General features: G+C 41.9%; 1 protein-coding gene across 1 annotated transcript; it reads right to left on the reverse strand.

Annotated features, from left to right (window-relative positions):
* Positions 1 to 8,882: 8,882 nt before the first annotated feature.
* LOC120028633 (28S ribosomal protein S23, mitochondrial-like) lies at positions 8,883 to 11,081 on the reverse strand. The gene is made up of 5 exons (XM_038973845.1): positions 10,910 to 11,081; positions 10,421 to 10,600; positions 10,242 to 10,319; positions 10,010 to 10,133; positions 8,883 to 9,858 (listed from the first exon to the last, which is right to left on the reverse strand). Exons 1-5 carry the CDS (start codon positions 10,951 to 10,953, stop codon positions 9,721 to 9,723), a joined length of 564 nt encoding a protein of 187 aa, XP_038829773.1. The 5' UTR covers positions 10,954 to 11,081; the 3' UTR covers positions 8,883 to 9,720.
* Between the last annotated feature and the right edge of the window lie 953 nt (positions 11,082 to 12,034).

The following is a 12,034-nucleotide window of genomic DNA, read 5'->3' on the forward strand; positions in this document are numbered from 1 at the left end:
AATTCAACAATGAGTGGTTCGGAAGGAATCAGTGGCTAACTGCAAGCATTGCAAAGCAATCATTAGCCTGCTATTCATTGGAGTGGGTGTGTGGTCCCAAGTCAAAGATTAAGGCTCTCTTTTCCTAGTTTAAAATGATAAACATTCAACATTGGCCATGCTGTCAATGAAGCATGATTGTGCCGTGCTCAAAACAACTGTTAACTCGGAACTGAAAAATCTGACTTTAGTGAGTTCTAGGAGCTCGGGAAAAACGAGCTACGACTGAGAAAATACGTATTGAACTTTCGTCCAACTCGGAATTGTAAATCGGGAACTCGGGCATCTTTCTAGAGCTACGACCTGAAAATCACTGACGTCATCATGATTTTTAAAAAACAACATTTGAGTTCCCAGTTGTCTTGAAAGCAACACAAATCCAGAGAATGCCAGACTTTGATGACAAAGTTTGAAGACAAAATTTGCCCACGAAGGACCACCTCGCCACCTACCTGTTCAAGTGAGCACAGCACAACAAGGTTAGTCCAAACATGTCTTGTATGCTGCTGCATAAATTATGTAATATGCCAGGGAGATATGTATACTGTAGCTAAGAAAGTAATACTAAGTGTATGTTGTGTAGTAAGCTGTTAGTGGCCCATGTGCCTCACCCTAATAATTTGGTCTATTTTCACCTTTTCATTTCCTACTGTTCTGACTTGGTGCAGCCTATAGCCTATAGCCTTTTTTTGAGAAATGTAATCATCGAATATTGAAAGAGCTTTCATTGTCTGCCCCCTTTATTTATCCTACGGTTATGACATGTTGTACAGGGAGAACAATGTAAGAATGGCCCATGTTCTGAATTCTGTCGCAGTACATTTCAAAAGTGCTGGACGAATAGCTATATCGACTACGTCCGTCCTAGCGCGCTCATTAATGTCTTAATCGCATTTACGGATTGTCTCTTATCTGCTTGTTGTTCCCTTATGCCATAGTTTGCACATCTCAATTGTCATTAGAAACCACATTTGTTTAAGAAAGTCAGCCATATCAGCTATGTTTTTTTTAAAGGCAGTAAATGAAGCTGAATGAACTGTTTCGCTGCAAGACAAGGCTCTGCTGATAGCCAGGTGTAGCAGTGGTAAGATGTTGGGACTGCTGTTGGGACAGCTTTATGTAGGCCCTAACAGTTTGTGAGCACCGTTTGTCACCATTATAGTGCAATTAATGTATTGTTTAGTGTTGTGTTGTGTTGTGTAGTGTTGTGTTGTGTAGTGTTGTGTAGTGTTGTGTTGTGTAGTGTTGTGTAGTGTTGTGTTGTGTAGTGTAGTGTAGTGTTGTGTAGTGTAGTGTTGTGTTGTGTAGTGTTGTGTTGTGTTGTGTTGTGTTGTGTTGTGTTGTGTTGTGTAGTGTTGTGTTGTTTAGTGTTGTGTTGTTTAGTGTTGTGTTGTGAGGTGTAGTGTTGTGTTGTGTAGTGTTGTGTTGTGTAGTGTTGTGTTGTTTAGTGTTGTGTTGTTTAGTGTTGTGTTGTTTAGTGTTGTGTTGTGTTGTGTTGTGTAGTGTTGTGTTGTGTAGTGTTGTGTTGTGTAGTGTTGTGTTGTTTAGTGTTGTGTTGTGTAGTGTAGTGTTGTGTTGGGTTGTGTTGTTTAGTGTTGTGTTGTGTAGTGTTGTGTTGTGTAGTGGCTTTGCTGGCATGCATCCCACTTATTTATTTTTTTCCCCACTAAGATTTACATGCTAAAATCGCCCTGGCTGGGTGGTGCCAGGAAAATAACCTCTCCCTCAATTTCAACTAAAGAGCTGATCGTGGACTACAGAAGACAGCAGAGAGAGCACACCCCCATCCACATCGACGGGGCCTTAGTGGAGAGGGTGAAAAGCTTCAAGTTCCTTGGCGTACACATCACTGACAACCTGAAATGGCCCCTTCACAGACAGCATGGCAAAGAAGGCGCAACAGCGCATCTTCAAGCTCAGGAGGCTGAAGAAATGTGGATTGCTTTCTCAGACAACCATGAATTTCTACAGATGCACCATTGAGAGCATCCTGTCAGGCTGTATCACCGCCTGGTATGGCAATTGCACCGTCCGCAACTGTAGGGCACTCCAGAGGGTGCTGCGGTCAGCCCAACACATCACCGGGGGCACAGTGCCTGCCCTCCAGGACAACTACAGCACCTTGTGTCACAGGAAGGCCAAGAAGATCATCAAGGACCTCTGCCACCCGAGCCACAGCCTGTTCACCCTGCTACCATCTAGAAGGTGGGGACAGTACAGGTGCATCACAGCTGGGACCGAGAAACAGCTTCTATCTCCAGGCCAACAGACTGTTAAAACAGTCACCACTAGCCGGCCTCCACCCAGTACCCTGCCCTGTCCCTTAGTGACTGCTGAGGAGATTTTTTATCGCAAAGTTTTTTTACTCATCTCATACATCAGTAATAAAGGCCCTGTTCATTAATTTGTTGGATTTTTTATTTATTCTCAGTTTTTTTTATTGATTTATCGGGATGTCGTAGCACCCTCAGCAACCCTACATCCCACGGCTTGCTCTCTGGCAGAGGAGTTATAGTGCCTTGGGGAATGAAATATAGATGACTGTCTATTGATGGATGACTGTAGAAAATGACCTTAAAAAGGATGTTGCGACTGAAGTAAACTGAGAAAAAGCAGTATTTCCAAGGAGGATGTCTTAAAATGCCTGCTATGCATACACAAATGACAGGCATGCTCTCCCACATTAGACATTTTGTGAACCCTTCTCCCTTGCAAAGTACTTATACTCTGAATAATGCAACAAAAGATAAATCAGGTGTCTTCATTTTTCTCATATTCATTATATATTCACTAAATCCAAACTCAGTCACAGGTAGGGGGGGGAAAACCAAGGCCTCGTAAAAAAATATTGACGAGATAATTTAAATAGAAAGTACGGTGGAACAAGCATCTGCCCTTCAATTTGCCACAGATGACAATTACTCACTGAACTGTGTTGTATGTATGTATGTATGTGTGTGTGTGTGTGTGTGTGTGTGTGTGTGTGTGTGTGTGTGTGTGTGTGTGTGTGTGTGTGTGTGTGTGTGTGTGTGTGTGTGTGTGTGTGTGTGTGTGTGTGTGGTTTGTGTATGTGAATGTGTGCGCATGAGTGTGGGTAGACCCCAAAAACGAAGAAATACTTGGGATGCCACCCAGTGGCTGAGGAGAAAGCTATCTCTCGCTCTCTCTACAGTTGGTGAAATCCTCATAACCCTGGGTTATTATTCAACAATGACACTTCTCAGCCAATCAATATCTCATCATTGGAGTCGACACAGCTAGAGGGGTATACTACGAAGCAAGCTAGATCTACTCAAGGTTTTCTAAAGCTAGCCAGCTCCAGGTAGTTTCCCATTCCAGCTCAGGCTTCATCCGTAGCCTATTACGATGGCGGATATTGCTCGTCAGCGTGCCGCTAACTCTAGCCAATAGGGTCCAGCTGCGACGTCATCTCTCAGAGCAGTCTTACCTCTGGAAAAGTAGGGGTGTCAAAAGGAACCATAGGAGAAGTGGGGATTTTGAAAGGAGTCTTTTAACCTGGGGCGGCAGGATTAGTGGTTAGAGCGTTGGGCCAGTAACCGAAAGGTTGCTAGATTGAATCCCCGAGCTGACAAGGTAAAAATCTGTCGTTCTGCCCCTGAACAAGGCAGATAACCCACTGTTCTTAGGCCGTCATTGTAAATAAGAATTTGTTCTTAAATGACTTGCCTAGTTAAATAAAGTAAAAAAATACAACAAAACACTAGAACCGCCATGACGTGATATTATTATTTGAAATTGTATTAATAAATAATACATTGTAAAATGAATGCCTTTTTTTATAAGTTATGGTAGCTAACGTTATCTACCATTTACATTATGAAAAACTTAACGTTACATAGTATATGGCTATCAGTAGGTAACGTTCAAAGATACAGCTCACTGTGAGTGAATATACTTTTTGTTTTGCATTACTGACATTTCTTACCGTTATCTTTGCATCCATGAAATTTCTTACCATTATCCATGACTACTATTCGAAAATCCAAACCATGTCTTAAATGGCACCTTTTGAAACCCCACTTCTAATTATATGGTTCCTTTCGAAACCCCCACTTCTCCTTATATGGTCCCGTTAACCCCCACTATTCCTGAGGGATGATTGCTGAGAGATGATGTCGCAGCTGGACCCATCTCACTACAAGCTTGTTACTGCACATGCATGTCGCACGTGGCTAGTCGAACGCTGAACGCGTTATTGAGATGATGCTGGGTAAATCAGTGCCACATTTTAATTTGTGCCGAAATCAAATTGAAAGAAAAGTTATCTTGCAAATGAAGTAGGCTTTAGTATTAAATAGACGTTTAAATGTGCCGTCTTTATTTTACTACTTTGGTGTGGTTATCAATGCGCAAAATATATTTTTCCTACTCCCATTGATAAAATAATAGTATTAATACTAAAGTTTTACTGACGTAAATGTGTAATGTAACACCCAAAACATATTTGATTAATAAAATATGTAATAAGTTGTCTTCCTCAAATGAAGTGGATGATGATGCAATCTTTGCTAGAGGAAGGGAATCTGATTTAGGCTAATTGGTCCTCAACTCAAGGCTCAGACACGAAATTCAGGATAAACGTATACTGAACAAAAATACTAACACTAAGATGTTACTGAGTTACAGTTCATAGAAGGAAACCAGTCAATTGAAATAAATTTGGCTCAAATTTATGGATTTCACATGACTGGGCAGGGGCACAGCCATGGGTTGGCCTGGGAGGGCAGAGGCCCACCCACTGGGGAGTCAGGCCCAGCCGATCAGAATGAGTTTTTCCCCACAAAAGGGCTTTATTACAGACAGAAATACTCAGTACCCCCAGCCCTCCTCAGACGATCCCGCAGGTGAAGAAGCCGGATGTGGAAGTCCTGGGCTGGTGTGGTTACACATGGTCTGCGGTTGTGAGGCCGATTGGACATACTGCCACATTCTCTAAAACAAGCCTGGTTGAGAAATTAACATTAAAATATCTGGCAACAGCTCTGTTGGACATTCCTGTTGGACATTCCTCAGCAGGCCAATTGCATGCTCCCTCAAAACTTGAGACATTTGTGGCATTGTGTTGTGTGACAAAACTGCACATTTTAAAGTGGCCTTTTATTGTCCCCCAGCACAAGGTGCACCTTTGTAATGATCATACTGTTTAATCGTCTTCTTGATATACCACACCTGTCAGGTGGATTAATTATATTGGCAAAGGAGATATGCTCACTAATAGGGATGTAAACCAATTTGTGCACAAAATTTGAGAGAAATAAGCTTTTTGTGAGTATGGAACATTTCTTGGATCTTTTATTTCAGGTCATGAAAGAAGGGACCAACACTATACATGTTGTGTTTATATTTTTGTTCAGTATAGATAGCCCTGAGTTAACCTGTCCCGGATCAAGTTAGCTCTTAAGGATTCATTGCCATAGAAATGTACCTGGCTACAAGGTGAGCCACTTTCATGGTACCGGTTATCCCAAGTTTAACCAAAGTTACCTGCTAACTCTTCAAACTACATTCGTAGTAGAGGGCTCTGATTCTTGGTCCTAGAAAAAGTAAGTGTGAGCTGCCGACATGCTCCAGTGTGTTCTGTACATGCAGCTGTCAATCTGTCGGTCCACAAACAGAAGCAAAGTACATTAATTAGGCTTGCTGTCTGAGTCCATTTAAATTTGATGACCACTGAAATTGGATTGCTGATTTGAATTCTGGATGTTTCTACACCTATTCTTACATGTTTACATACCCTTCATATGCAAGATGAACATATGAATGCATTATGAGTATGAACTGTTGTAATGTTAATTGTCCAGCCCAAATCAATAGCTCTTCCAGGTAAAACTACACATCAGGTGAAAAACTGTAAAACTTTCATCCAAGCTCAAGAGGGATTTTTCCTAGCATAGGCTAGGCTGTTTAAGGTGGAAAAGGATTGTATGATAAGGACATCATAATGGCTACTGGGTATGCAGGATATCAAATAGAAAAATAAAACATGACATAAAAAAATTCTAACTCCCTCACCCACTGTGACTGACAAGCCTGGCTTTATTGTAAGCAATAGAAAGGCAAAAACAATTAAGGCGCTTTCAGACACTGACTGTATAATGCCAACGAGATTAGATATCTTTGTGACAGCACTGCCATAGAGCAGGAAGACAAAGACAGAGTGGGATAAAGAATTGAAGAGAAAGAAATTTCCATTTCCATTTCGATCCATTTATGAATATGGAAAATGTTAAATACAGACATTGAATGGCTTATTGAATGTTCTATTGTATATAGGCTATGGTGCAGTATGTACACGGACTATATACATTCTATAGCCTCTTACAAACCAGAATTAAAACACAATCAATTATACATTTTACTGATCTACACAACCTAGGCTACCCAACATTTCAAGGAGAAAATACATTATTACATATTTAATTAATTCAGCTTTATTTTCTATCACTGATCACATTGACAACCAGCCAGGTGTAAACAAGAAACAAAAGTTGTGGTTACATATACACAGAACACTGCCCTAACACAGCACACTCAGCCCAAACATTTTTCACATACAGAATTCACCCTTAAATGCTGTTGTTGGCATCTAGTCTCTCCTCCACAGCCCAAAAATGGTGCTTCTTTAGAAATATATGCCAGAAGCAGTAAAATGTTATCCACGCTCACACTCCAGTGACAGAGAGAATGGCATTTTGATCAATTAAATTCCAGCCCATGCTCAATTGGAATCATTTGTATCCAGAGATCCTTGCCAGGAGTCTGGCAGGAAAAAAGTTAATTACCTGCCTGAAAATACATTTAGAAAGGAAATAGAGAAATCTTGGGGGTGCTGCCAAGAAGTCATCTACGCAGACAGTGTTTCTCCAGTTTTTAAAGGCCTCCATTGTAAAGTTCATTGTATTAATTCCATCTTAAAACGAAGATTGCTCTTCACATTTCTCCACCTGGAACTTACAAACTCAAGCATACAACACATACAAAAAGCATGTCAGAATATTCAGCAGGCTACATGCTCACCCACCCCTCTACAGACACTATACCTAACAAAAATATAAACGCAACATGTAGTGTTGGTCCCATGTTTCATGAGCTGAAATAAAAGATCGCAGAAACCTTTCAAACACACAAAGCTTATTTCTCTCAAATTTTGAGCACCATTTTTTTTTTTACATCCCTGTTAGTGAGCAATTCTCCTTCGCCTAAGATAATTCATCCACCTGACAGGTGTGGCATATCAAGAAGCTGATTAAACAGCATGGTTCATTACACAGGTGCACCTTGTACTGGGGGACAATATAAGGCCACTAAAATGTGCAGTTGTGTCACAACACAATGCCACATGTCTCAAGTTGAGGGAGCATGCAATTGGCATGCTGACTGCAGGAATGTCCAACAGAGCTGTTGCCAGAAAATGTAAGCCTCCAACATCGTTTTAGAGAATTCGGCAGTACATCCAACCTGCCTCACAAACACAGCGCACGTGCAACCTCGCCTGCCGAGGACCTCCACATCCGGTTTCTTCATCTACGGCACAGGTGTCAAACTCATTCCACGGGGGGCCGAGTGTCTGCGGGTTTTCGCTCCTCCCTTGTACTTGATTGATGAATTAACATCACTAATTAGTTAGGAACTCCCCACACCTGGTTGTCTAGGGCTTTATTGAAAGGAAAAACCAAAAACCTGCAGACACTAGGCCCTCCGTGGAATGAGTTTGACACCCCTGATCTACGGGATCATCTGAGGTGGGGGTGGTGGTGCTGAGGTGTATTTCTCTGTGTAATAAAGCCCTTTGTGGAGAAAAACTCCATTCTGATTGGCTGGGCCTGGCTCGGATGTGGCCATTGCCCATTCATGTGAAATCCATAAATTAGGGCCTAATGAATTTATTTCAATTTACTTATTTCTTTCTATGAACTGTAAAATATTTGAAATTGTTTACATTTTTGTTCAGTATATATTATTTAACACTTAAAATAAGATAAAGGAAAACAGTGCAAAATCAACACCTTTAAGGATTGCGTCAAGCCACAGGTTTTGCCAACACACCCCACTGAGTGTCCGTTTCTCCCCTCAGCCTTAGGACATGGCAGACATACAAGGATTGTTCGTCTCATTCCCAACCTGACTCTCTCCCTCCTTCCCCGATTCTTTTCCTCCTCTACATCTCTCCCCAATTCTATCCCTCCCTCCTGTTCATTAGGCCCTCAGACAGTCTTGCCATCCATCCGCCACAGAATTGCTTTCGCTTTGACTGTGTGCAGACAATCACCCATTCCATTATGTTGTTGATATCATTTCTCCTCTCTGTGCGAGCGCAGAATAGACTGTGAGATGGACAGTTTTCCCTTTCGATAAACAGAAAGACAGCTGATAATGAGAAACACCGCCAAGGTCATCTTTTTGAAAAGACGATGGAGGAAAGAGAAGGGGAACTGTGGTACTGTGAAAACGCTCATGGATGCTAGCTTTTTCCAGAGCAAATAACACCGACCAGTGCTGTTCCACATCAGAGCCAAGGCTCTAGATATAAGCCCTCTTTAGATTTATTTTCAAATGGCAGTTGAACTGCAGGGCTGCTAGGTCATATAGTGGATCAATGCCTCTACAAGTGGTGAGAACAGGAAGAAGGATGATTATCCTGATTAGAGAGAAGAGAAAGGGTAACCTGCAGAAGTTATAATAACTGGTTACTGTTTAATGTTATTCTGGTAGTTTGAGATACGTATTAAAAAATACATATATGCCAAGATTATGTTCAGAACAGGATGCAATGTTGGTGCGGTGCTTATTTGAATTGTGGCAGTAGACACGAACCTAAAATATAGTTTTGTAGAGTTTAATTATCAATCATTCAGTGTATAGGTGTTGATGTCAAACCTTTCCTATCTGGTGGAATACCTTACACAGATGTTACCTTGCATTTCTTTTAATATGGCACCTTTGATGCTTCTTTACTCACATTCCTATCCCCAGTCGGCTGATGTGGTTATGTGCTCAGTGGTATTTCTCTGTGAAGCAATACGGCATTAATATCTCCATTTCATCCCAGATGCTCAGGCAGGCAGGCACTGCCGAATTACACTGTCACAGCAGCAAATGGAGAATGCAATATCAACTTTCACTCACAGCTTGCTTGTCTTGCATGAATGTTCTGCAGTGTGACTGAAACATAACAGAGGATGAGCGGCAGAGGAAAAAAGGAAAAGAGGCCACATTCTAGAATATAGAGTAACTTTACCTATCACTCACAATGCTAATTGATCATCATCTCATATCAACAGGGGTGGCCTGTCGTAAGTCTGAAAACACACTGCAACGTAACCAGTTGGACGTACAGTGCATGTATGTATACACACAATATACATTTACAGCCTTATGCATAACATCAATCTTACAAGTTTCCAGCCCAAAAATGTACAATAACTTGGACTCCTACACACCACCACACAAAACCCTGCAGTCAAGACGGACGGTCGTGAAAGCTGCCCAGGCACACCCATAACAAGTAGTCTTTCTTGTTAATCCACATTGTTCAGAAAGTCTGGACTGAGGAGTATGTCTAGTGTTGGACAGATTTTGAAAGTCCCCTTTTTAGTCAGTGGAGGTGGATGGTTGGTTCCATCTAGGTGAAGAGTGTGGTTGAAGCCATGCTGCAGAGGCCTACTGTGGAGTCACTGGTGCTTGTGTTGGCTTCTCTTCTCCTGGTGTCCGTGTTCCGCCAGGTGCATCTGTCTGCTGTTCCGCCAGCATGTCTGTCAGCTTCATGCCCAACACTGGATTCCTGGTCTCTGACACCACCTGCAGGCCAAGTGGCAAAAGTGCAGCCAGTCAGTTTAACAGAAGGTCTCATGATTGTAAGTGATTAGTACATATCTGTCTATACAGTATTTGGGAAAAGGGTAGCCAGCATTACAATTAATAAGTTGTATCATTTGAACAGTCTACTCACCGCAGGAATACCCCTCCTCCTCAACACCAAGCCCTCAGCAAGGAGAGCCTTCCCAGTCTCCTCAAACAGGGACTGTTTCTCCAGCTCTCCCTGGCTCTGGAACTCTGTGTACTTCTCCACAAACCTACAAAAAGGAGAGAAAAAAACCCCACAGGATCCAGCATTAGAGACATGTGGAATCCCAAAACTTAACAAACCAACAATGTGATTACTTGTGAAAATTTGCCCATACCGTTGGCATGTTGAAACAAAGCTGGATTTGGAGAGATCAAAAGCTCTGGGGCCTGTTCCATACACCTCATAAAATTTCCTGGAAGAGAGTCTGGTGCTGATCAACAAATTGACATTTCCATTCCTAACAGCTTTTGAATGACAGTAAAACGTTTAAGGCAAACCGTTTAATTAGCTTACACTCTGATTTCATCCTCTCTGTAGAAGATGTCTGGCACAGCCTCTTCTTTCTTCCCATATCTCTTGGCCACTGGTCTGACATAAAGTGGGTCCTTCATGGGTGGAAAGGTCTTGTATACATCATACCAAATGGGCTTGTCAGACTGTTTGACAACTCCAGAACGCATAAGATCTCTGACTCTGAAAAATAAACCAGTGAGCCATCAGCAAAAACGTAAACAATGGAGCAAACGCATCCCATGCACTCTCAATTTCTCAATTGCAAAGAGCTAGCTAACGTTAGCATTCATTTATATTATGCGGAACTATAGGCTAGATAGCATTGGCTAAGTTACAGAAAAGTCATTCAACCATCAAAGAAAATTGTTTCTACCTAACATTAGCTAGATAGCAAACTCTAAAGGGTCTACAAAACTAGATAATATCCTCCAGTAACCTTGACACCAGAATGATGCTGGCTAACATTAGCAACACGACATTTGAACCTACCGCGTGAACACGGTTCCGAATTTTTCAAGTCGACTTCCAGCCATAATGGACTTGAATTTAACTACACTATGCGTGTAAAATGCAGCTAGGTAGTTATACAGTAAACTCAAAGATCATAGTTAGCAACCACCAACAACAGAGCCTATTTTCACCAGCATGGACGACCACCACTTCCGCATGTAATTTCTGCAGGGATAAACTTCACCGAAAGCGCACTGTAAAAACATGGGGCGGGTTCCAGGTCGTCTGCATTTTAAGCGCTGCGGTCACTGACACTGAACAAGAGGCTTTCAATAAGGCATCAACTACAATCCGTGGCGACCGGTTACTCAGGGCAGGTGGTGCCCCACCTGTTTAGCAAAATTATTATGCTTGTGAAAGAGATTTGCGTCAGTTCAAATCTGGCATCAGGACAAAATGTGATTCATAGTCACCGAATATATTTTAAGTATTTTAATTAAACTCAAACGACAAATGGTAAATGCAATTTTCGTATATACGGGTTCACTGGATCTCCGCGCAGGGTAGATCAGAGAACTGTGGAATGTACTCCAAATAGTAGTTTTATACTATGACAATTTTATTCTCAACTTGTCCATTTGGCCTATCATAGTAGAGGTTTAGCATGGGTAATACTCTTGCTCCTCCTTTGTGGGCCCCCGAACTTGTCCAAGCCCCTTGGCGTTTTCCTTCTCCACATCTGGTTGTTGGGTAGAGCAGCTCCATCCTGTGTCCCCCTCGATTATTCACTGAAACAGTTCCTAATATGGTATTGTCCAGTCTCTTCACCATCCTGGTTGGCCCAGAGTGATGCACCCCTCCCCTCTCCAGACTGTCCACAGCTTTTATGGCCTGTGGTGGTCAGTCCTTACACACCTACCCCCCTCTGTATTGTGTGTGTGTGTGCAACAAAACATCATTCACCTTCAACCAATATGCTAACAGCCTATAGTGCATAAACATAAATCCTAACACTTGTTTTGCATGTTATTTTGGCATTAATACGTGTCACATATCAGTTTGCAAAAAAATTTTTTTATAAAGCCGCATACAAACAGGGTCTCTTTTTTGCTTTCTTGAGTAAGGCAGATCCAAAATGCAGGTGTTTTAGCCTAGCTCAGTGCT

Source organism: Salvelinus namaycush, chromosome 34 (assembly GCF_016432855.1).
Source record: "Salvelinus namaycush isolate Seneca chromosome 34, SaNama_1.0, whole genome shotgun sequence".
Lineage (NCBI taxonomy): Eukaryota > Metazoa > Chordata > Actinopteri > Salmoniformes > Salmonidae > Salvelinus > Salvelinus namaycush.

Excerpts from the sequence above, each read along its gene's own strand:
- LOC120028633 (XM_038973845.1), bottom strand. The coding sequence starts at position 10,953 with ATGGCTGGAAGTCGACTTGAAAAATTCGGAACCGTGTTCACGCG. Across the intron at positions 10,601-10,909 it reads TTCGGAACCGTGTTCACGCG|AGTCAGAGATCTTATGCGTT; the intron begins GTAGGTTCAAAT and ends TTTATTTTTCAG. Across the intron at positions 10,320-10,420 it reads AGAGAGGATGAAATCAGAGT|GAAATTTTATGAGGTGTATG; the intron begins GTAAGCTAATTA and ends ACTCTCTTCCAG.